General features: G+C 35.2%; 1 protein-coding gene across 1 annotated transcript in view; it reads left to right on the top strand.

The window, feature by feature from the left end:
• Positions 1 to 20,739, top strand: part of LOC129004328 (tRNA dimethylallyltransferase-like) — a 169,664-nt gene extending 148,925 nt beyond the window's left edge. The window contains exons 6-8 of the mRNA XM_054432874.1: positions 16,096 to 16,306; positions 19,233 to 19,388; positions 20,539 to 20,739. Coding sequence (XP_054288849.1) covers positions 16,096 to 16,306; positions 19,233 to 19,388; positions 20,539 to 20,733 — 562 coding nt within the window. The 3' untranslated portion in view covers positions 20,734 to 20,739. The remainder of the gene's footprint in view (positions 1 to 16,095; positions 16,307 to 19,232; positions 19,389 to 20,538) is intronic.
• Positions 20,740 to 27,219: the final 6,480 nt, after the last annotated feature.

The raw sequence follows: 27,219 nt of genomic DNA, 5'->3' as shown, positions 1-27,219 counted from the left end.
TTTTCGTGTAGGAAGACTCCACATACATAGCCTACAATGTAGTGACTGCCTAAACGTGACGACGCCTCACGGCTCTATTGTGAATAATCAGGCCACTTTCGCAATACTAAGAAGCAATGTACACACAGCCTAGCACAGATCTCCATAAATATTTCCTGTTAGATTATTGTAAAATTGCAACAATCCAATAATACAATCAGCTGATTTCAAATTGTATATTGGTATAAGTTTCACGTAAGAATATAGAGCCATTTACTTTGTCTACTACAATAGAATTTTATTTTGTTGTAAAATCTAAAGTACGTTGATAATATAACTTACAGTATTTCTATGTTTTTTTTTTGTTTTTTTTTTTACCGCGTATGTTAAACTCGTTTTCTACTAAGCTATACGTTTTTGGGTTGACTAAGTTACCAAAAAATACAATCTATCTTACCAAACATCAACTTACCTCAAGTTTCTCTTAACAAGATAAACAACTAGGTGTGACTTAGTGTTAATATATATTAAAAACAAACAATTCAGTAAATTGGAGCTAAAATTAACCTAATCGATTCTACCAGACTCAATTCAAAGTAGCAAACTTAACTACTAGTCGTTGTTTATAATTGTGACAATGATGAGGTTGTTCCAAGAATGAAAACTGCACTCGTATTTACATCTTGTATAGTTGCCAAACTGCAGGTATTTCCCGTGAACGCACAGGGAAAATTCACTTGAAAACAACATGCATACAAATACAGCCACGGGTTGCAATCCATGCAGTTCCAGGAAACCTGTTGGATTTTGTTTAAGTTAACTTTGATGTAACCTATATTTCATCAAATACAGAATCTACTTCCCTTCCTTTGAGTATGACATAGTTTCCTTCGACATTCACCTTTCTCGCAAATATTTGCTTGACGTTGAATACGTAAGTGTCCTCTGCACTTTAAGCAGAGCCCTTTGATGTACCAACTGGTGTACTTAGACTTTTATGATGAAAAATATTTGTTTGTTTTTAAAACTGAGATTTTTTTATTTATATTTTCAAACATCTTGGTACTGTTTTTGATTAGCGTAAATTTCAAAATATTATTATCTAGAAATATTTACCTTGTAGACAAAATATTTTAATCTATTAATATTGTCGATCAAAATTGGGCCTCTGTGAACCAATATCAAAATTCAAATTAGCACGGTCGTATGTTTAATTTTTCTATCGAAACCAATAACTAGTAATGTCACGTAGTTTGGAAGACTTTCATTGTGAAATCCAAAGCCTATTTTGAGTGTGTTTCGTGTTGGTAACGTGCGAGTTGACTGAACGTGTCTAATTTATTTCAGGTAGAAATTTGCTGCGTGTTTACAAAATATTAACACGTGGTGCATATGATGATACTAATTCACATTCCATTTCAACTGCATCATCTCGGTTATTACATGACCTTGCATAAAATACAGTCTTTGCACAGCTTATTTATTCTGTACTTTGGTGTTTAATTCTCTGTTGTTGATTAAGCATCGTAATTAATGTTGGATCAAACCAATTGAATTTTAACAGGAATTTAGAAATAAATTACATTAAATTATAAAAAAAAAGACTTAAACAATTTTAATGATTTACATGCTCTGAGGTTTGAACCAATTCGTAAGTTGCTCAGTATAATAAATACCCCATTCTCAACCATAGCTATAATGTGTTGTATGTAACCCCACGGAAGCCTTGCAGTGATATTATCGTCTTCTGAGGATTTTAACACCTTCTAATATCATTAGCTGTTGAGCTGTTAGATACCAATGACTTGACTGAGCATTCAGTTCATTCATTGTGGGTTTTCCCACCATACCCACACTTAGGACTGTTGTATTGTAAAATAATTGTTTCGTGAAACACAAGTTTTTGGAAAAATCGGTAGTGTCGAGCTTATTTAGTGGATCATTGCAAGAGATTGGATCTCTGATTAACAGTCTTACGACTTATTTTATTCTGGTTGAAAGGAAACGTTAAATCCTATGTTCTGGATTCCTTCTCACCTGAGGACGGGGTCAGATTCTAATTTTCCCGAAACGTCGTGATATGTTTGCGAACCATTGGGAGTCATCTTAAAACGACGATCCTTTTTGCTGGCTTTAAAAGCAAATTGTTCTTATATGGAATGAGCTATTTTTTCGATGGCCGATTTTATCGTTTTGATGTCCCCAAAGGCCAATCGCGTTCAAATGTATGTATAGTAATTGCATCTGTATACAAAAGTTAGACGATAAAAGTTATAAAGGATTGTGTGAGAGCGTAACCTCCTCATTTGAACTTCTTAGTAATTCGCGCTAAAATAAGATGCTGGGAAACGCAACAAATCAATGGAGCTATACACTGCAACAGCAACAAAACAGCAGTTAGTGTTTATAAACAAGTGGAGCTAAAAATAGACAGTTTGCGCGCCAATTAGTGACGTGGGCGGTGGAGGGGAATAATTGGCGGGTAGTTCGCACAGCGTAGCGCCACGTTGGCCAATTAACCTAACCTAACCACCTGTATAACTAATGAGTGGGGGAATCCTACTTGGAGTCTGAAATTGTCGTGGATAGTTTATTGGCGTTGGAACTATGATTTACATTCAAGAATTAAATGTCTTGATGACAGAAGTTGTCTTGAGTCTGGTTGGTCTTATGCGACAGTATATTCAAGAATTAAATATCTTGATTTCAGAAGTTGTCTAGGTTTTGTTCCTTCTTGCGTTGACGAGTCATTCAATATTCTAGAATCATGATGTCTTGGAGTATATGTTCTTGTACAATTGATCTTTGATTTTTATTATATAATTCTATAAATGAAAGGTATAGAATTATAACATTCTAACCTAGACATCAAACATCAAACCTAGACGTACGTCTAGGATTGATTATGCTTCCCATTCGTTCTATGATATTTTTGGGTTCGTTTGTCCTTTTCAATGGATTTATGAGGGATAGAATCCTAGAAGTAAAAGTCAGGAAAAGTCCCTGGGTTCGCTAGTTTTTCTTATGTGATCGATATATGATTGATATTCTAGAATCCTAGAACTTAGAAGAAATCTTGAATTTATTTGTTGTTATGCATTCGACCTATTACTGGTAGGTATTCCAGTATCATGATTGATGAAAACTCTAAAGGTGTAATTGATCTTTTACATTATTGTCATGTTTAGTCCTCTAGAAACATACAACTTAAGAACTCAAATTTTTTTATGCAATGGATCTGCCATAAGTATCTACTATATTCTTGTAATCGCGTCCCAAAATTGGTTTGATTTACAGATTTCTTTAAAAATCCTAAATCTTGAAACCTCTTGTGACATCTACATTGGCTGGATTTGTCCTTAACTTAAATATCTTCTTGATGTGAATTAGTTAATTTACATTTCGAACATTGTTCTAGAGAGTGCAGAAGAATACTAGTGATATTTTGGTTTAAAAAAATATTCATACTGTAGACCTTTCATGAGCAATTATCGCATTTGTTCTTAAAGTGCTTATAAATGGAAACCTAGTACTTCCTTTGAAGGATTAATCCCTGTTTTTACTAACAGCTTAAGGTAATTTCCGAACCACTTGGTCATAATCTTATCATATAGAATATTTCCATGGCGATTTGTAGTATTAGAACCTTCAAACTTTGAGACAGAGGTTACATACTCTTGCCACTAGACTAGCCGCGCCTCATGAGTGACGTAATGGCTTGAAAAAGGACACTCAATGTCTATCATGAACATCTAATTTTGGAAAAATCCAATATATCTTTAACCGTCAAGAATAAGAAAGTTCGTACGATAGATACTGTACACGGTGAATGGATAAATGTATTCTCTTTACCAACAACATTGTGGTCTGTACAGTTTAGTCTTTGTGGTTTGTTGTTGTGGGTTCGCATATGTGTTAATTACATAACCATAATGTGACCTTTACCTTCAAAGGTCTTTACCCTGGCAAGCCTCTGTCTCTAATTATTGTATATACTAATTAGTTCTAAATTGTGTGAATAAATTTTATTTTTAAGTGGTAGCTCAGAGGTGGTAGTGTAATATATTATCTTCTCCCTGCTAACGTTGTTGCTAACACTATTATGATTGATTATTTAGAGTATTTAACAATGTCCTTAGATTTCTTCTTCAGTATTTTCCTTCGCTATATTCCTTATCTCCTAATACTCCTTTTATACCCGAATGTTTCCACTCATCACCCACTTGAGGTGATGTTCGTACCTTTAATTTTGTATTTGTATGCATTCCTCGAATAATGCGCCTGTATATTTTGTGTTTATTTCTGTATAGGAATCAAAACTGGTTTAGAAGTAAGAACTCGGGACTTGTGTTAAAAGGACTAGACTCTGTAATAGTGACCCGGAAGCTCGGAGCCCATGCGTTAACCTGAATGTCTACCTTTTTAGAAAAAAGATTTTTGTGAGATCCTAATGTAGTGATTTTAATATTGTGATTAACAAATGGCCCAAAATCATACTCCAAATTCTCCCCCAACTAGACTGCGGGTCAGTTTCCGTCATACAGACTATTGATGACTCCATGTACCCGAGGAAGATACAGTACAGATTAATTTCTTATGGAAATTTAATGTGCAATAATTAGTAACGATTTTTTCTTTAAAACCTTGTAACTTCACTTGATTATTATTACAATTCACCTAATTGAATTCTGGCGTACTATTTTGAGAGAGGTTCAAAAATCATTCTACTTCAGAAGTGTTTTGCTGTACCAAATTATTGTTTTTAAATCGTCCTTTTCAACTAGGCTGTGAGTTTATCGTTGTAATTTAGAATCTTCCCAACAGAAAATTATCTCGTTAAAGTTCAAATACCTAAATTGTTTTGTGATTGGTTCAGTCATTCGACGGACCGAATCCTGTTAGACTGGTTCTCCAATTTGATCCCACTTCAGTGATAAGATCACATGCTAAATGCCGAATCTCGTTCGGGTATTCCAAGAACTAATCTCTTGGAACCAACCGTTCGATGGATATAATCAATCATTGAATTATTACTTCATCGCTCTGGTATTTGAATCACTTCGGGAGGCTGAATGAGCGTAGGGTTGACCTTCAGTTTACAAATAACAATAGCATTGATTAAACTTAGTTCATTATATCATAGATAAAAAGAATAAAATATTTAATTATGATTATAGATTTATTTTTACGTTCCAGCTAAATGACTATCAGGCATGTTTCAGTCTGGCATCATGTAAAATTCGTTGTTTTAGCGAATTTCCCATTTATTGAGCATAATAAGTCGTAAGTGGGCGGCAAGACCTACACCCGGTACAGATTTACTTTTTCTTTTTTATATCTCCAGGCAGTAGAAATACAATTCGTTTAAATTTACATAAGTATACATTTTTTAAAAGGATATAAAAAAATCCAATAGGACAATCATTGCAATTTGCTTAGTCTGCAGATTTGCTGTGGCGGAGATATTTATTATTTACTTCTTGCCTTTATAAAATAAAACTAAATATAACGATTAGTTTGTGCACTTACTGTCAATGGCTCAATGGAATATTGTCACTTGGACTTTAATGTCCTCAACGCTGTAAGTTTTTCGGTTCAAACTATATATATATATATATATATTTTTTTCTCAATTAACGCCATAGTTATCTCCACAGCTTCCTATTATGATACTTGTTTTTCCTATTTTGTAAGTAGTAGGTTTTTGGGTTTTTCAATTTAATGGTCAGGCCACAGGTAAGAAATATTTTTCAGTTTGCTGTTACCGTTAAAGACTTGGTAATTTCTCTACACACTTTCAGGTAGGCCTATTTACCCAGCAAAATTCTCATTCATTAACCTTACAGTTTCTATAACACAATACAGTCCATAACAAATCAAGCATTATGAATCCTGAAAGTCAAGACGAAGCCCGGGGTTATACAATTTTGTTTTAATTAACTACAATTTGTAGTTAGCATATTAGTTACAGCTGTGTGGCGTGTGCGTGTGTAAGTCGCAATAGATGGGCCTTGAGTGGGGCAAAGACCTGCCAAGGTAAAGGCCACTATACTACATCATGGCGTCTTACATAACAATGTGTCATACAGCCTTCCTCTCAACTGAATGAATTACAAGTAATTATTGTATGTAAACTGTCTTCTCTGGAAGTAAGGTTGTTTCCGCGTATCGAATTTGGTTTGGGTTGTGAATTCATTCATAATTTGATTCATTTCGTCATATTCGTAGTCAACAAAATTAGTACAATTAGGCATAAACCCTAAGGGTTTAAATATACATAAGTAATGTGTATAAATATCATCAAAAACTTAAGATGTTTGTATTCCATTGCTGTAACCTACGCACGTTTGTATGTGAGAAGACACCGGAAGTAATGTATCTTGCAGGGATGCCTATGTGAGGACAATAAATTTAAAAGATTGTCCATCTCACATGAGTTACTATGTCGTTTCCTCTTGTATCATTTTGGAAAGGTTAGGTTAGGGAGTGTCGTCTATCTGAGAAGGGTTTGAATCTTGAATTTAATAGTTTCTTGATTATTCACATTTGGCACGAGTGAAGTCAATGATTTATAAGCGCGCGGAAAAGTATTAGTTGTACAAATAAAACAAATCCCTTTTTTCAGTTGCCGAAATCATTTATCAAGAATAAGTTTTAATTTGGTAGGTAAGAAGTTATCATTTTGTAAGCATTGTACATCTTAACATAGCTGCTAAACCAGTATTATGGGCGGTAAAATGACAGTATCATAGACCATGGAACTAATTTTAAACAGTTAATGTTGTGTTAATTACATATTGGAATCGGATATTTAAATGATTAATTGGAAAAAATCACGATTAAATTTATTTATTTTATTACACTGTGCTATAATAAAAATAACGTTGCGTTTGAAAAATACATTTGTTGTATGTGCTTTAAATTGTTTGGGTGGATACATATATTATTGTAGATTTTTATGAAGGAACCTCATTCACAGAGGAGACTTCAATCGAGAGTAGATTCGGAACCACTGGGTCCTTATCGAATCACAATTATTATTCGTGATTAGTAGGATTTGAGCCAGGCCCTCTAGCATTCAAGACCCGCTTTTTCAAGACCATTTAACCAATCATGTGACCCGTTAGTTCAGATGTAGACCTAAAGGTACGTCCACACCGAACGCGCAGAGCTGCGCCGCGCTGTGCAAAGCATATTGCGCTGCGCGAAACTGCGCTAAACTGGGCGGAACAGAGCGCCATGTTCATAGTTGCGCGGCTGTGATCCGTGTTGCGCGGGCTACACAATCACACCGATGTAGAAAATGGACCCTGCAATAGCTGCTTCGGTTTTTATTGTTATTTATAATGATCGGTTAAAAAGAAGGAGAAAACCACGTCGTCATTGGGTGACGCCCATACTGAGACGTCGGGAATCGTATGGAGGGGAATCCATGCTCAATGATCAATATGATCAATATGCTCAATATGGTAGTTATTGTCTTTTGGGTCCCATAACTCCGTTCGAACTCGATATGCATTCACCAGAGTCTCGATGCACTCACGACTCCATTCAAAAGCCATTTTGATCATACACAGGTAGTGACAGTTCGAGCCGAAACGACGCGCAGCAACAACTGAGCAAATGCCCGTCCACACTGAGCGCGCAAAGGCGAACAAACTTCAAAGATGTTCGTCAAAATACCGCCATCAGTCGGATCGTGTTCGCGGATGTTCTCGAGTGCGCGTAGCTGCGCGGTTCGCCGTCCACACCAAGTGCGCCGCTCGGCGCGCACATGTTTTGCGCAGCGCGGCGCAGCTCTGCGCGTTCGGTGTGGACGTACCTTAATACAATTTGTCGAACCTGTAGGCGATTCAGTATAAAATGTTAATGGTGTGTAAAACGCGACATAAAATCCCCTCCAAGTCCGTTAAAATCCACGCCATAATGTTACAAAAAGTGGGAATCCGTTAAAGTCCCCATTGGTGTAGAAAGCTGTTGCGGATTGAACGCGAAATGAGAGAAATGGCCAGCCAGATAAGGTGTCAATTAAATGATAGAGACCGGCAATGCAGGACTCGCTCCCGCCAAACAGCTGTTGCGAATGTTAAAACAGCTGATTTCTCAATTTAGACAGGCTGCCAACTCCTGTTATTAAAATTCACACTACGTTTTCCGCACACTTATCAACACTCATTGCTGTTTTACAAAATGAGTTCTACAACGATTTAGAGTTGGATCCGTTTTGAATCATTTCATTATCTGAATACGAATAATCTGGTTTTAATCACTAAAAATATATTGATCAGTAATACATTATTTAGGAACTAATCTCTACAGCTATATTTTACGTTCAGTTGTACTTTATTTGTTGGTGAAGCAATAGACATAAAACCATCATTAAAAAAAATTTACCAACGTATATAATTTTTTTATTTAATATATTTTTTTATTCGTAGGATTTTTTGTTAAAAATATTTACTGACTAACCATAAATTGCGTAGTCACTAAAATAAATTGCTATCACCCCATTTCAATTTTAATTTCATTTGTATTTATTACAGCCAAGTAGACTACAAGTTTTATTATCAATACAGAACAACTACATGAACCTTAAAAACGTATATCGTGGTTGTTCCAAAATACAGGTTGGTCAACCTCATTTATATTATCTGTGATTTATATTGAATAGATCTATTCAATGTTGTACATGTTGGAATTAAAAATAATCGAGTAAGCTTTTATGGTCCTCATAAAACCAAAAACTGATAGATCTCCAGCAATCTTGTGAAATGGCTCATTCAGCGAAATGTTTTTCGCATTCCACGCCCCAAAACCGTTCGCGACCATTTTCACCGTTTCCACTAATTGATGTTCAAGAAGTGATTAAGGAAAGAACAAGTCAGAGCGGAATGCGACCAGGAAAGGAGGCGGGCGGGATTATCAGATAACGCGTGTGTTAATTGAAGTTGTCACATCAATATGCCAAGCTCGTCCCCCGGTTAGTGGCTCTCGACAAAGGATCTGCCTTGCCGACCGTTCAGTCTGCCACTGGTTCAATGGACACATGGTTGCCGAGCTTTGCTCGTATAAAGATGTTACATACTACCATAGATTAAAAGAAGTGATGATACTACTTCACAAGGGACCAGTCTACTGCTGCCCAATAAAATCGTGGTTGTCGAGCTTTGCTCATATAAAGATGCCACCACGTACTACACAAGGCAAACAAACGAATATACGAGGCAAAGGCAAGGTACACAGCTTTATAATTTAGTCTTGCTTCGTGCTTGGTTTGATGAGGTCATTGACTAGTCAATGATGAGGTGTACGTACGACTGATTGGTCTTTGAGGGAAAATAAGAACCATTATACATCATATTTAAGCATTTCACGATTTTTTACAAAAAAGTTTATTAGAAAAAAATGTTCTGAGTTCTCACCAGCAGAGTGAAAACCTTCAAGCTTTGATACTATACAAAGGTTATGCCTGCAGTAGTTTTTAATTACTAACGTAATAGTTTTGTCGTTAAAATGAAATGATCTCCACATATAATAATGAATGTCGTGAATATTATCATTGACTATTGAAATATATTATCAGTACTGCTTTTGGGATGTTTTCTCCTCTTTTATTTCTTTCATTCCCGCGAGAGACCTTTACTCAATCCAATGACATGAAATTCGTTTACTTCGGAGTCATCAGTCACCGTGAATCCCACAGTCCCGCCGCGTTGGCTCGGGCAAAAAGTCTGATTTTAGTTTATAAGGAAATAAGCTAAAACACATGTGTTGTATTTAAATTGTATAATAAGTTAATGTAAAATACTGATTTTATTTTTCATTAATTTACTTGCGTCAATTTCAAACTGAGTAGTGGGGGCTCGATTAATTAAGTGGAATATTATTGCATTGCTTCGGCGCAGACATGTAAATTAGTGTATAACAATGTCAGTGAAAATAAACCATACGTATAGCCTGTTCTCACCAACCTTTCCAAACTTAAATAAAACTCCAAACCATTTACACAAATTAATGAATTTCAATGACAACGTTAGGACGAAACCTAAAGTGAAACGCCAATTCTCATGTTAGTCAAATTATTGAAGTACATTATTGTTGATAAGTACATTACAAACTATCTAATTTGTAATCAAACACAGTCGTTGTACTATTTTACTACGTTCTAGTTTAAATACATTTTTACTGACAGAAACCTTCAGCAACACACCATATCAAGTTCAAATTTTAGTGCAATGAAGCTGCATCAGTGTATTGTTGTAACCAGCTGATTGTATCAGATAACAAATCAGCTGTGATGGGTTGAGGGTGGTGCATTCAGTACCCTCTGATCTAATCACCTCCCCACCCCTAGCCTGATGATGTTACACTGATTGGGCCAAATTAAATACAAAGTGCTCCTTCCTGTCGGATCTTGCACTGCGACAGAAGTTCGGACCAAGAAGACTTTGAATATTTATTCATGTTTATTTTTTAATCGAAATAGCTATTTGCGTATTAGATTGCAAATTTTGTCATTGCCGCTCGAGAACTAAGCTCCGTGCGGTCATTCAATTTGAGAGTGGCAATGCCTGCTTGTGCTTGTAATACACATAGGGGTTTTCCTACCACCATAGGCTTTCCGACAATCCTGATCATTTTCCGGATTGTCTTCGTCTCGAAACCTAAAACTTGCGTTAAACCTGAAAACTAGTGAAACTTGAACGTAGGTCGAAATGAGTTACTTTACGCCTTAGTGGATGTTCCTTGGCCGCCTAGATTGTTAAAATTAAAGGTTTTACTATAATTTAAAGAAAGTGAAATGTAAAGATATCTAGTTTGCGCTTGTGTAATTTCACTGCGGCCATACATCATTGGTCGCCTACAGCTACACCATAGCTACATGAGTGTGTGTGTTTGTGTGGGAGAAAGTTGATGGCCATTCATAAGGTGCAAATGTCACGACCCAGGCCCGAATGTTTTGATTTGTGAGAGACTAGGGCAATATGAGTGTGATTAGACTGTTTAATTTATATAACACCTACGAAACTAACATATCTGCCCCCTGATACCAGAAGAGTATTCATTTCCTGATTTGAATTGCAACTTCCAAGGCATCCAATAATTCTGTTGGCTTCTTTGGAAGCTATACATGGCTTATTTTAAGTATAGTTGATTTTTTAGAAGTTTTTTCACCTATATAGTATGCATCTTTTTATAATAGTAATCATATTATATAGTATGCATAATGTACTAGAGCAAAATAAATATATCAAGAAAGGTCATGAAGAAGACGCAGAGAATAGGCGAAGAGGTCCGGGTCGTTGTTTTGAAAATTTTACCAGAGAGTAAGCGTCACCATTTTCTTACAGCGTTTTCCAAAGTGATAATAAGTATCTTTAATGTATCTATATTTGCATTTATCTTACTATATATAATAGTATTTTATTAAGTTTACACACGCTTAATTTTACAATGTGTGCAAACCTTGCGATGTAATGACACTTGTATGATTGTTCGTTATTTAACTGAAATCGCCATATAAGCTCCAATAAGGCTACTGTAACTCAATGCATAGAGGCATAATGACACTTCCTAAAAAAAAAAAAAAACAAAAAAAAACTATAGGCTACTTGTATACTTGAAATAAGCCATGTAGCTTCCAAATTATTGGATGCCTTGGAAGTTGCAATTCAAATCAGGCATTTTACTATTTTTATATCATCATTGTGAGTGTATATTTAACAATTTTGGGCTTAAATCATTTGAATTGTTGTGTTCAAAACACCGTATTAGTAAAACATTGTAAAAATATAACTAATTAAATAACTGTAAAATCCACGGACATTTTTACTGATTTTGAATTGATCAACATCGAAATCAATATATTCCAAACACTTCAATTCCAAACACAATTGATATTCTGTAACACGTTTAGTGATTTGCTAGATGTTTACGTCTTACTGTGTGCAACTTATCGCAATCGACATGCATTCATAACGATCTAGTCTAGTGTGAATCGATTATATTGCACATTAAAATAGATTTTGCACATTAGTAATTAGGCCTAATAGCTGTAAATCTATTCAATTCAATTGCAATTGCAGTCAGTTGAATGGAAACGATGGTCCAATTTGATAACATTGGCATAAAATAAATGCAATGTATATCACGTTATCTATATTACTTCAAGTATATCTCTTCGTGTGTTACTTCAGTAATAATAACCAGGAATCAACCTGTTTGATTGAGGTAGGTCTAGCCAGGTTTGTGGTAGGTTTACGGATTGAGAGGATCCTACCTCAACCTGTTGATGTGAGGTGGTCATTATAATTTTGTTGGGTATTGGTAAAAAGTAAGTTGGCTACCTGCGATTTGAACAGCCCAACTTTTCCCCTAGAAGGATGAACCTCCATGGCTGAAAATAGTTTTACATGTGTCATATAATTTTTATTTTGGTCTTGAAGTATTAAAATGTCATTCTAACTACCCGAAGGACTATGAAGATCAATTTTAAACGACGTATAGCAAAAGTGGATATATAAATTAGTTTTTACATGTTAAAATGCAAAGCTTTTTTGATTACTTTTTAATCACATTTTATACAAATTTTAAAACATTCGAACACTATTTTTGTTATGTGTTATCTAAACTTGTCTACAAACCAACTTGGTTCCATAGTCTGTGGTTGTACATAGGCCTAGTTTCGTCCCAAACCTTTATACTTTCTTAAAGTTTTAGTTTTTATGAAGATTTACAATACACAATTTTTTAATCTAACTTTTACACACTCAACCCCATTTTATATACATTGCAACCGAACGTGTACACATTCCAACCCGCAACCCTATTCTTAATTTCCCATTCAAATGCCATACACCCAATGTAGAAGCGGATGTTTTTCCGTGCCAAGTATAAACAATACAGACACAAATAGCATTAAAATTCCTATCCGAACGCTTTTAGCTAGGCCACACTGAGAAATCGTATGTTAATTTGTTTGTTAGATAGTTAAGAAAAAGTCTAGTAATATAATCTATATCTATACTTTCTACTCTTTTATGTTAAGTAAATTTACTGTTGGAAGAATTCGGTTGCGTTGTTGCAATTTTGAAATGTGTCACGATAGCCGAATGAACAACCAACAATTCGTAACTGCGGTTACCCTTTATTACATTTTATATCATCTTTGGTTTTAATTATGTACTATGGATGTAAGGGCTAATATGTGAGCATTGACTATCCCATCCCATCCATATAGGCATATATGGACCAGTCATCGACATATGTTTACTAAAAGAACATAATTCTGTGAGCCAGTCCCAGGATGTACTAGAGTTTAAAATTATATTTTCTACCTTATTTTTTGTTGCTGAAATAGTTAATGGGTCATCATCACAGTTACTATGGCTCACAATAAGTCAGTCAGTCCATCAAATGACTTGGTAAAAACATTTGTGTATTCGACAGACAATCTGACTGCGGCCACAGAAAACTTACTACTATAGTAGTATGTTTTCTGTGCTGCGGCTCCCGTCAACTACGACGATTTTTATTTTAAACTGGCAACAACTTTAACATGGGGAATGGGGATGTTATGTCTAGTTGTATCATCCTAAAGAAAGCAGCGATTCAAGCGGCAAGGGCGAGTACTAATGATTACCAGCTGGAGCTCTTGTATGTGTGGCGAACTACTTTTTGTTGACGCTCCTTCAGTATTGAGCCGATTTCAGAGTTTGAGACATTGTCCTAAAGTTGTACAAATAAGAATTTCTAGCGTCAGCCACCCTTTGCTGCGATATTTTCAGACAAGATGGTAACTACGTCGTCTTCACCGCTGCGTCGTACATTGTTTTGTTTGCATGTTGTCAGTATAGTTTGCTGTATGTACTGTAGTGCGTAGTGCAATGATACAACATAATCTCCTGTCCCTGTGTACTCGTGGGCTCGCGACCCATATTCGACATCCCACGTAGGGTTTTGGGTTCCATGCTAGGCGTACAACATCGCCTACAATCCGCCTGTCTTCTATACTTTCCTGTTTCGCAATCCTGTATTCAGATGTAGGTTAAGCGCTTACAGCAATATTTTGTTTTTGTTCCGAGTTTAGGTTTGATTTCATTGCTGCAAGTTTTTATTCTATTGTGAAAACGAGCATTTTTGTATGCTTTACGTTCGTATACGTTTAAGTTTGCAGCTGTGACTAACTATAGTTATAGTATCGTAAAAAAATAATAGTTTCCAATAATTTCTTTTGTTGAAATAACTGTAAAGTTGGTGAAATAACAATTAATTAAACATGAAACGCTTTCATATGCCGGATAGAAACTTGCCACAGAATTGTTTTGACCGATTCATAATAATGATAAATCTATAGGGAATAAGTTTAATGTATTGTGTAACACTTATTTCAGAACATTGCATCTTTGTTGAAACTATCTGTAGTTGTATCCTATTTAGGTATTTTCAAAGTACTGTGGTTAAAATAAAAAAAAATTCTACACCGAAATAATGTAGGACTATATACAGATCGAACTCTCTTGTTGTATTTCTTTACTGATAAAGCACAACTAAAGTTACGCAAAGATCAGAAAATACGTGTGTTTGCTCCAAATGATATACTAAATGTATGAAAAAATCTAACGTGTGGTTTCAAATTGAATAATTTTCAGTAATTAATTTTAAATAGTGCAAGCAAACGTCTCAACTTACGATACAATCTGAAGCCTGTTGTGAAGTGTTTTTAATGTTGGTACGTCTGGGAGCGCTGATGTTTGCTAATCATTTCTCTCTTATTTATGAATAGATTTTATGATTGCTGTTTTGCACTTTGGGTTTAATACCAGGTTACAAGCAATGGTTTATCAACCTATATATATATATATTGTTATGTATTCGGTTAAAATACTTTTAAAGCTGCTAAATAACCAGAAAAAGTAAGAAACACGCCGTGTGTATGGACCGGACATAACTAGCCCCAAAACTTTCCAAAAGAATTGTAAATCTTTTTGTTTGCAATCTGTTATGTTTAGAAGAATTCCGTTTAACTATTATTTACCAGCTATTTACTTCCACATTTTGACTCTATAATTGAACAATTCTAACCGAATGAATCAGTAATATTACACACCACTAGTCACTACTCGTATGTTTACAAAGTCTTCAACGATGCGTTTGGTTAATCCTGAAGGTTATCCTATTCAAAAACTACAATTTTTTCCCTAATTATGACAGCTGCACGAAACTCCCCCTCATAATTACCTTCATTGTTGTACTCGTATTGTCATTTTCAACTCCCCTTGCAGCTACAAATAACAAATAACATCCCCACAGAAACGACACGTGGTTCGTTAATTCGCAGTTTGTGCCAAGTTATTTTTTAGTGTTATTTACGTGGAGCGCACCGGACGCCGCAGAGCGTATTTCGGCGTGTGTCATGAAGGGTATTTAACCTACCTCTGTTAACTAGAATTATTGGTTGAACACCCTTGTAACTGACGTCAACGGGGACTTATTTACTACTTTTTATAAAATTCTAGTTGTACATATATTAACTTACTATTTGTTACAGGTTTATAATAACCCCCAGCACCTTAAGTAGAAAAGCTGGATTACCTTTAAAAGATATATTTTAACCATCACGAAAAAACCTATTTTTAAAGCAAAAATTTTAAAATTGTTTAGTGTTTTTCAAACAATAGTATGTTAGACCCAAGTTTTGAAAAAAGCTAAGGACAGTAATTATATTAATGATATTCAAATTAATTGTTATTGTTGAATTAAACTGTACATAAATATTTTGGTTTTATAGTGTATAGAAGTCCTAGTGTATAGAATTATAAACCTATTGCATGTCTGATTTTTTTTTACTTTGAATCAACTCTCAAGGCAAAGCTAGTTAAGCCAAGACCACATGAAGTATCTGGTTTGAAATTAATTACTACCTTAATTTGTTTATTTACTGTTTTTTTTTGTCTTTTTGTAACCTTTATTTGTAACCTTACAGAGCGTATGGAAATCGTAATAATCTTTTATAACAGAAAAGCTGTAAAATTCATCACCACCTCTTGAAAAAGATATAGAATAACTATCTAATTTAATTTTTAACAAAACATAACTTATTTCTTTCCTCCATAGGACGCCAGCCTACACGCTGGGCATATACCAGAGTATTGGCTTCAAGGAGTTCCACCCTTACCTGATGCTTGGTGAAGAAGAGAGGAAAGGAAAAGAAGGAAGGAAGCTGTTGGAGGAAGGAGTGAAGTTGATGAAGATTGCGACCAGACAATACGCAAGAAGACAGGTCAAGTGGATACGCAAGCGATTTTTGTGTCGAGGCGAAGAACAGGTAAAAATCAGTCTTTAAAACAACTACACATTTTTTTAAGTTAAAATTTCAATCATTCACTACAGTTAGGTTGGGTTAGGTTAGGCGAAATAGAAAAAATGGGGGTACGGCACTTTTTTGTGAAATCGTCATTACTTTTTATTAATAAATGTGAGATACAAAATCATGAAATGTATTGAAAATATATTGAAATTAATTGACTGACCCATTAGGGAACATACTGCTGCATAATTTTTAATTTTAAAGGCGTTGATGTATTTAATCACTTTGTCAAATCTATAATGTTTGCTGATAATCAAAACTAAAGCTAAGAAGATGGCAGTGTTGAACAACAGGGTAAGAAGAAATAATTACGTTTTTTGACATAAGATTATTTGCAAGATAGCTTCAAACCTCAGTTATGTGATTTCTCGATAGTATTTTATTTGTGTGTGTTTTAAACTCTATGGAAAGTTTTCTAAATGTTGTGTGTGGAAACAGTCAAACAACAAACCCTGGTCTTAAGTGACAACCTTTTCAAATTTTGCATTATTAGTTAAAGCTCATCTAGTATGCATTTTTTACTTGGTATTGATTGCAAACCTGCTAACTTTTGTCTTACAGTTTTTGTTATTTTATAGCCACTAGGTAATTAGACACAAATCATGTCAATAAATAAGTAAAAATTATACTAGACGCTTTTGGAAGTTGAATTTTAATTTGTTTCCATGAGCAAAAATCAATGGATTTTTTTATGTTTTAAAATTCTATCTCCGTAACATCAACTGGTGATTAAGTGTTTATTAATTCTCTGGGCTTACTTTAAAGGAAACTAAGTTACATCATAATTGGTGACATCCCATAACTGTTTTCTTTCATTACGTTCAAAGCGCTAAACTTTTTGTGTCCATACCCGTTGCACTTCTAGCAATTAATAGCAAACGTTATGCCAATTATCAGCTGTTTACAACAATGCCAACTAACGGAAACTTGTAGTTTTCACACAATGACTGACAGGTGAACATTCCCATATTGGTGTGACAACTTCCCCCGCGTGGCAATTACTGTACTTGCCACAATGTGTCTGGGAGTTGTCACAATTGCTCGGACAATTTCTCTGATTTCTCTAGCATCCTGTCTTTTGCCAAACGATTGGTGGCCCCGTTATGCATTCAATTGTAAAATATCTCCTGTGATTTCCTCCTTGGTTCTCGATCTTGTTTGATGCAATGTACTCTAATGCTTTGTAGATTTTCTTAAAAAAAAAACGTTATGTCATTTAGAGTTGAGTACAAATGAATGAATGAAACAATTACTACAAAAGATGAATGAACATAACGTGGTTTATCATAATTTTGCATTATTCAATCAAAGGGTAACTCTTTGTCTAATTACTTAAATGTGATATTGATTTAATTTCAAATGTTAAACTTCAAATAAGTATTATGAATGTAAAAAATCAGTTATTGAAGAATACCTTTAGGAAACGCTCTAAGGACTCAGTCAGCACGTAATTATTCAATTACTTGTAAATACTGTCTAATCACAATAATCACTATATGGTGGAACTTTGATGAAAAGACCCACTATAACAGGATATAACAGTCACCCTTGATGGTAAGTCGTCATTTTCAAATCCTCTTGAACTTATTACCCCCTATCACATTCTATTGCAAACCTCGATAAGATGTCAACCTTGATAACAAGTCTTATTTAAATCCCCATGAGAGTCTTGTTATTGAGGTTCTTCTGTATGGTTATGTGAACATACCCTTATAGTTTTTGGGGACAAAACACCCATTTTCTACGTCCTTGTGTTCTTGTGTTTATTAAAAAACCCTATTTTAAACAAAGCTCGTTATATTACACATAAGCTATGCTTTTCATAATACTACCTCGTAACAGTAAGATTGTATTTCAATCAACTACAAAAAGTTTTGAAAAATTAACTCGTAAAAATAATTAAACGTGTTGTTAAATTAACAGTCATTCACTGATTACAAACTTAAACAAAGGTGTTTGAAATGTTAAACGCAAATTAAATAATTGCTCAGTGCAACCTTCATGTGTCTGTTCGTTATCTCAAGGTTTCATTGAAGACTTTTATCTCTTGATTATTTGCCCTGTCCCTGTATTAAATATGGCATGTTGGGCCTTGAACGTTCAATAGCGCCAAGTTCAATGTCCAATGCCACCTATGTCGTTCAACTCATAAGAGGAAGCTTTACGATTGTTTATTTAGTTAGATGTCAGGAATTGTTTTACCACAGGCGGATGTTTGTTTTTATTCTTGGTTTTTATTGTAGTTCACCTGACTAAATTGAGCGAGGAAATGTGTTGTATTATTACTTTTTTAGACATTGTTTTTCCATAGTATTTTTGTTTGACTGGCTTCTTTCTCAATTCTTACGTAAATATAAAACATATTTTTATAAAAAACACTACGCTGGTACACCGTGTCTTGTGTTGTATCGTATTGCTCTGATAACAATATTTTTTAAATAAAAAATTAAAACAATTAATTCAGTATTGTCATTGACTATATATAGTCAATGGTACCGTACTAGCCATTGGGTTATTAATGATGATCTAAAGCTTAAAGTTTGTATTAATAATAGTATTGACACTGTTTGATATACTATATTTGTTTGTAAATAAATATGAGTTATTTAAAACAGAACAGGTTCAAAACAAAACTCAGCTGTTGATCATTTAATAAAATGTCCGAGGCCTAAGAAACAGCTGATCTTACTCAATAATCTACACTGTTCATCCACTCCATTCTGCATTCACCCTGTAGTAATATTCAGAAATACATACATAAAGCACATAACTAAATATTTGTTATTTTGTATCCACGCCAGTGGCATTTTTTAATGTTTTTTGGAAGGGAATGGTCCAAACCCTAGTCATGTTTAAAGTGAAGTGATATGGTGAATTTGTGTAGGTTCCTCCTCTATACACACTGGATGGCTCGAACCTAGATCACTGGGATTCTGAGGTGAAAGAAAAAGCGTTCTCCATCGTAACGTCCATCTTGGACGGCAGTTCTTGCCCTGTCTCTCCTGAACCCATAGAGAAGCCCCAGCTGGTGGATCACACGGTGAGTTGAGATGTCAAACGTTGTCATTACGCTGCATGTTCATACTAGCAGTTAAATAGATTGTTGTAGACACTTTCCGTCACTGGCTAGTGTTAAAGCTGGGTTTTCCTAGGCGCGGAAGCGGAGAGGGGAGAGAGGAACGCGGAGAGCAGAAAAGAGATTAACATGGTGTTCCGCTCCGCTTCTAGGAAAACAGTAACATTAAATTGCCTAAGACAAGTGGAGTCCGCTCTCCGCGTTCCTCTCTCCGCTCTCCGCTTCCGCGCCTAGGAAAACCCAGCTTTAGTAAAACACATTTTATACGACCATGATCTGTAGTGTAATGACGTAATATAAGAGAGAACCTATGGAATGTATATAGCACCACAGAGAAAAATAGTTTAAATATGCTCTAAAAATGTTTAGACCAGTAAAGAAAACAAACTAGAAACAATTGGAAAAAACCTCACTCACACAATTATAAGTCCTCAGTCTCAGTTGTTATAATAGTTAGTAACGGGGATTACGGAAAGTGTCTGCCCCCTTAAAAGTACTTTTTAACCAACAACAATGAGCATACTGAAAAATTAAAATGCAATAGCAGCTTGTTTCTTAAACAATAAAATACCATTATGTCATTTCAAAAATTGTACTAAATAAATTTAGTTTAATTTTACAAAAAAAAATCATATTACTAATTAATTATTCTTTATTTAATATTTTATCCCACTAAAACTTTTTAAGTATGAAGATGGTATTGTATGGCAAAATGTCCCCGTAATTTCTACGTAAATAAATGCAATAAATTGGTAGACCATAATTTTTTGGGAGTTTAATCTTTAAATCCTGGTGAGTCAGTGACTCAGTTGGTATCGTCACGGACTTCAGGCCCAAGGCAGCGATGTTGTGGGTTTGGATCCTGGTCACTGCCGCAAACATTTTATCAGTACAGTTCACCTTTGTTCTGTACCGGTTCACCTCATGCTTCGCTGGATACATTCCACGCACAGATCTGTAGTCTATGTAGACGGGCAAATAAGCTTAATAAAAAAAATCTAGATTCTTACACATTTCATTCACCCTTAAAAAAATGTGTCGTCTTACACACAAATAATAGACATAAAAGACTGATGTCATCTACAAAACTAATAATTTTCTGAATATTTTACAGCTCAGAAGATGCGATGTGTGTGATCGACTATTTGAAGGAATTCAGCAGTTAGAAGGACATATGAAGTCGATGAAGCATAAACGAAAACTCAAGAAGCTTAGCAGAGAAGAAAACAAACAGTTACCTACAGAAAAAACCACTGTTGAAACATCAACAACAAGCTTACCGGAAAATGTTACTAGTGATAAAACTTAGCCTTATCCATCAAATAAATTATTAAAATCAAATTTGTCTTTCAGTGATATATTTTCTGATATAGTTTTAGGAAAGAACTCATAATTATTATGCCTGACTTGTTAAACCAATATTTCAGGATACAAGTCATTAAAATCTTTCCTATCATGCGTAAATAAAGCATTAAAGAAATAGAAAATTTCATTGCTAGTACCGAAAGTGGCATTTCTGGTGCACGCTTAAGTTTAATTTGTGAGTCAAAGCCAATACCAAACACAGCCACCAAAAAGGCCTCAAGAACACTAAATTTCATGTGCCAGGCGAAACAAAGCCGAAGACGGGAATACAGTACTTGGAGTAGCGGTAGAAAATCACTTTTGCTACTAGTTATGCACAATAATTTTCAAATACAGAATAACAGACCTTAGTAAAATTAAAACCATTATAATTCCTGATTAACATTAATTCAATATAAAAAAGCAAAAAGGTTAGCAAACCTATATAACTATTAATTAAAAAATTAGAAATTCAAGCACAAGGTTATGTTCATTTTGCTAAAAACACACCCTACAAGCACAGCCGCCTCTCCAGGCCGGGGCCTTCGAAGTGGCAACATCTTAAGTAGGGTTGTAACAGCTGGTTTGTTTGGAAGCAGCTAATGGTATTTGTGTATATACGAGAGCTTGGTTACTGGACTAAAGCAAGGCAACAAGGAAGCAGGCTCAAAATTTGTTGAATGACAAATGTGTTTTCCAGTCAAATGCATTGTTTGAATCATTCATAAAACTAAAGAGCTCACAACTAGATGATACAGGTGGCAGAGGACAAAGTTCAAGTTGATAAACCAAGAAGCGGCGCACCATCAGTCGAGTCTCGGCATGCAAGCAGATCTGTTGCGTTTACCACGAATTAGTTAGTAGGCCTACTTTTAAATGTATTTTTGTACCAGTAATGTGTTTTTTGTGTGTGTCGGAAAGACTGTGACGTGACCATATGGTTTAGAAAGTTTTTGTACGATTTGACAATGACGCTTTGACGTCGAAACGTGCGTAATCCTATTTTTTGGACTTACATGGATCACTTGGGGATCAAGGTAATGTAACCTTATATATATTTTATACCCTTATATGCCTTTTCATATTTTTCACTAAGACAAAAAATAAATTCCATATAAATAAATTCCATTTCTTCTATTACGATTCCAGGTAACAAACATTTTTAAATAATTATAAAGGTAAAAATTACAATAAATTGGCCTTGAAGATAATTAGGACCTAAATGGTACATACATTCTACTCAACTTTCTTTTCTACTTTGTGAAATACAAAAATTAATGTACTGTACTAACCCTGCTTTGGGAATAATCAACCAACAGTGCATAAAATCTAAATTGACCCTTTTAAAGTTAGTATGATTGACAAACATTTATGGATTTCATTGCAAGAGGGTTCTAATAATCACTAAAAAAAAACAATAAAAATTCTAACAAATATAATCCATCAGCAAACTAATTAGCTGAACTAGAGATAATTAGCCAATGAAAACATTCAGAGTTTGACAGAACCAAATCAGATTAGAAATAAGACAAGATTGTACAATGACGAGCCCGATTTGAATTTGGCTTAGAATAATTGGTGGAGGTCTGAGGCACCTAAGTTAGGTAAGTTACCTTTCAACCTATACTTTGGTGTATGGAAATTGGACACATTAGAAACTAGGTGTGTACCCGTTCTAACGTACAGGTTGAATAAAATATACATTATAAACAATACAATGGGGAATCTTATTACGTCATGTATAAATTCAAGCATTTAATTTACAGTAATAATAAAAATAAAAAGTTATAACTAACACAATAGTAAGTACGGTGTATTAAAAATAAATACTATTTTAAGACACCTAGGGAAGAAGGTGGAATGCCCAAAAAGATTTTTTAGATAGCAATGGGTTCATCATATCATAGATAAAACATACTCCCTTAGTAGATTTCCCATCCTTATGGAACAGCTGAAGCCAATTTTATTGTTAGTTCTGTCCGTTTTTCTGTAGAGGTCGTGTTTTGTTTACAATTTGTTTCCCGTTATTACAGCCATTTAAAACCTCGTTTAACCAAATAATACGATCTAATCATAAACAATAACTTGTCCCCTAGTTATATAACCAAACAGTAAAGCACAAATCAAGAAATTAACCCTAAAATAATAGAAACAAAGTTTCGTCGACACTGGCGCCTTTGTGTCACGTACATGAACTAGACACGAAAAACGTGCTTCAAAATTTACAATGGGATGAGAAGTCTACTTGTGTTGGTTAGTCTATGATCATATGCTCTGGGAGAAGCTCTATATGTTCTGTAAACTGACCTGGGAAAGAAAGTGATATAAGGAAAGTCCAAGGATATAACGATTTTATTTATAGACAAACTGGCTAAAAAGGAGGAATATCCATCGTACTGGGACTAACGTATTTCTTTTGGGAGCGTTTGAAAACACTCAATCGCTGTTTTCTCGAATTTGCGTTTTTGTGACATTCCCCCTTTTTGCTCTAGTGTCTTCATTTGGAAATAATGACAGTTAAACTATTAAAAATAATGGTAATAATATGATATGTTTAACAAAAAATACAATAAAACTAAATGAGAAGTGGTTTAAATTATGGTATTTACTATTTAGAAGATCTTCCCCTTCTTTCACCCAAGGGTTCTTCCGTTGACAGAGAGGATTTGTGTGGTTTATCTAAATGCCTCCTCATACACTACGTTTGCAGTCTGGCTACTCAGAGCATGAATGAAGAAGCTTTTGCTGGATTTCATTCTTGAACACGCAACTTACAACTGCCCGTGAGAGAAACATGCTGATCCGCTCAGTTCCACCCCGGCTGTGGACAACGTCTGGTCTTGTGATTTATTAATCGTCATGGCGAAGCAAACTGTGACGGAGAACTGTAGCCGCTTGAACACTTTAAATTACAATTCACCAGTACCACAACCCATGAGAATCTCTGCTTCAATTATGTATCACTGGAGACTGTGAATACGAAGATGCGTTCCATTACACAATTTGGCTGGATGTAAGTTTCTTAGCAGCATCATTGGAGCTCCAACTTTCAGGGTGAGTTCATAGGCAGGCAAACCGGGTGCTGATACTAAGTCAAGAAACTCTGCCGGGTAGTTTACAGCATCGTCTTCTCTCAGGATGGTGTTCACTGATTTATACGTATGTTCATTAACGTGGAAGAGAGACATCACCTAAATGTTTATCTGCGTTGCTTGCTTGTTTTTAGGTGTCAGAATTGCACAATCACAGAGCCAGGCAATATCCATAGGTAGTTCATGAATTTATATTTTCTAATGATCTATCTCCAACCTTCATTAGAATCTCTGGGAATTCCTCAGCTCCATGTTGATCAATGTAAACAGCTCTCATATTTAATGTGAGCGAGAGGCGATCTATGGCTGGCCACAAAGTGGATCGCTTCAGAGACGCATTGATCAACCATTTATGTTAAATTAGTTACAAGTAGTGAGAGTTTTGATTTATTTTTCATACTATGTGTTGAATGTACATTATTACAAACCATAAGAAAAGAGGCCTGACAAATGTTTTTAAGAGGAAGATGAAACATTTTTTGGTGTTGTAAATTCAATTCCGGTGCCCACCGCTGCAGGCGAGGAGCGCAGGAACCGTATGCGACCAGCAAGAGACGCTGCAGCGGTGTGCGCCGTAACTACACGGCAAACCTAGCGGTGGATGCCAGAACTTATGCTAACCGCAGCACAGCTGACGGTCTATATTTATTCTATTTGTCTATGTTGTTACAGATGGACAGATATTAGGATAGGTAACACACGTTTCGCCTTTTCTATCGTATGAAATGAAAAAAAAAAATAACTGAAACAATTATGATTCTACACAATCATAGACAAATAGAATAAATATAGACCGTTAGCAGTGCTGCGGGTAGCATATGTTCCGGCGCACACCGCTAGGAGTGCCGTGTAGTTACGGTGTACACTGCTGCAGCCTCTGCTTGTAGCATACGGCAAATAGCTTACGACGCCTACACGCAGTGTGCGCCGTAACTACACGGCACTCCTAGCAGCACACCGGGGAACCTTCCTTTGACAGTCTATATTTATTCTATTTGTCTATGAGGCAATGTACAGACAGGGGAGCGAGCTGGCGTAGTGGTTAGAGCATGGGACTTTAGTCCCCGAGGTCCCGGGTTCGATCCCCGCCAAGTAACCAATGGATTTTATCTAAGTGATAATGCCGCAACCCCTAGGTCTAGCCTGAAGTAATGTGAAAAACATTTCCAGACTCGTGCCTAGCGTCCTAGGACAAAAAAAAAAAAAATGTACAGACAAAACTCTAATTTTATTTATATAGATAAAAACTTCAATCAAATGAGAAAGAAGATGTAGGAACTCATTTGGAATCAGTGACCGCGCACCGTTCTATTATTCCAGTTTCTGATATTAATAACCAATTAGTCTACACTAAACTTGATTTAGGTGTAAAAGTTAGTCTACAGCCATTCCTTTGAATGGTATTCAAACGGATCATTAAAATCTGTCTGTGTCCTTAGGAATGCAGATCATCAAGTAGATGTAGCCTAGAGGTATGTTTGTAGTAGACATATTGTGGGAAATATGGTAAAAGAAAAAGTGTTCAGCCTCAGGTTTAAATTAGCTACTACTGGGATTCCTGCTATTTAATAATAACCTTGAAACCTTGAAAAAACCTAATGGGAATGCAGTACTTAATTCCATTACCTTAAAATATGCGTTAATCAGCTATCAATCTTAACACTGACGGGTTAACACTTGACACTTGTTCCAAGTATAGATCGCAAAATTCGGAAATATAATAGTCCAAATAGGAGTAAGAAACTGATCGTGAAACTGTGACAGGTATGGTCAAATTTGGTAGCGAAAATAAGAGCGAGAACCAACTCATTATACTGCATTAGCGACTTGTGTGTACTGCTTTACCAAAAATCCGCCATTTTTAATCTTTTTAAGGGTTGAAAGTTTATTTATGTGCATTAGGACATTTTTCTTTCAGCATAAAAAATTAGGAGCACAAAAAATAAAACTTTATGTCCGGAAATTAAACAAAAAACACGTAAAAAATCAATAACTTTTTTTACAATTTTTGGAAGTACGACGTTTTTTTAATGTAAAGGAGTGCGATTTTCGAAAAACGCCGAAGAGTATATAGTAGAGAATTTAATTCCTGACCATGAAAATCATTTCAAATCTTTTCTATATCTTACCGTGTTCGAGCTATAGCTGTTTGAAAAAAACTTGTTTTGTCATTTTCAGAGGTCCGCCATTTTGGATTTTTGGTGGGGTTAAAGTTTGAAAATGTGACTTTTGCAAATTTCACTCTTAAATTAGGATCCCATACTACAATACTACCAAATTACAAGTCTCTAGCACGTTTCTAAACGATTCGGATGACCATAACAAAGTCATTAAATTTCAATGTTATTCTCCGTAAGAATAACATGGGGCTCGTAAAAACTTTCAAATTTTGACATTAAACCTAATTTTTGGGGGTCAAGGAGTAAAGTTACGAAAAAACGTGTAATGAGTAAAATGTAAAGTAAAGTAAGGAGAATACAAAGCAATAATAATATTTGCGAAAAAGGATTATTTAGGTATGGAAAAATAGCGAAAACCGGTAAAAATTTGAAAGAAATTTACCAAATTTTGAAAGTAGGGCTTTTTTGAAGCTGAAGGAGTGAGATTTTCGGAAAACGCCTAAGGGGGTTTTGTAGAAAATTTAATTTCCTTTCGCTAAGATCCTTTCAAATCTTTTCTAGCTCCTACCGTTTTCGAGCTACATCCGGTTGAAAAAAAAGTGTTTTTTCGTTTTCAGAGGTCCGCCATTTTGGATTTTTGGGTGGGTTAAAATTTGAAAATGGTACTTTTGCATATTCCACCGGTAATGTAAGATCTCTTACTACAATACTACGCAAATTTAAAGTCTCTAGCACTCTTCTAGAAGTTGTTCAGATGAGCTTACCAAAGTCGGCAATTTTCAATGCTAAAAAATGACACTGGACGGGTTCTAGAACTATGCACCTTATGAACTACATACAGTTATTATTAGTTTATAAGTTATTGTGCATAGTCATAGAGAAGTACCAGTAAGGTACAGAGCAAACTTGCTTATGGGATGACAGCATGCATTCAGCGTATGTTGTGCCCATCGAAGTATTATATAAGCCATTAGTATATAAGCCATTATATACTTCGATGGTTGTGCCAGACATATACTTGTGATGAGCAAGGAAGGTCCCGAGTGGTTTAGCACTGTGTGGAAATTCCTATCGCACAGGGCACAGGGTCTTTCTCCACTGTGAGCATTGTAGTAAAAGTAGGCGGGGTTGATTTTTCCCTAGATATTATAGTGACTAGTGCTGGACACCACTAAGTGTACCTTTGAATGTTTCCTCTGTAACTTACTTCTCTCTGGCATAGTTTAGAATCTTTTATTT

This window comes from Macrosteles quadrilineatus, unplaced genomic scaffold (genome assembly GCF_028750875.1).
Source record: "Macrosteles quadrilineatus isolate MER2022 unplaced genomic scaffold, UCM_ALF_1.0 Scaffold_9__3_contigs__length_116548681, whole genome shotgun sequence".
Lineage (NCBI taxonomy): Eukaryota > Metazoa > Arthropoda > Insecta > Hemiptera > Cicadellidae > Macrosteles > Macrosteles quadrilineatus.
This window is presented reverse-complemented; position numbering and strand designations above follow the sequence as displayed.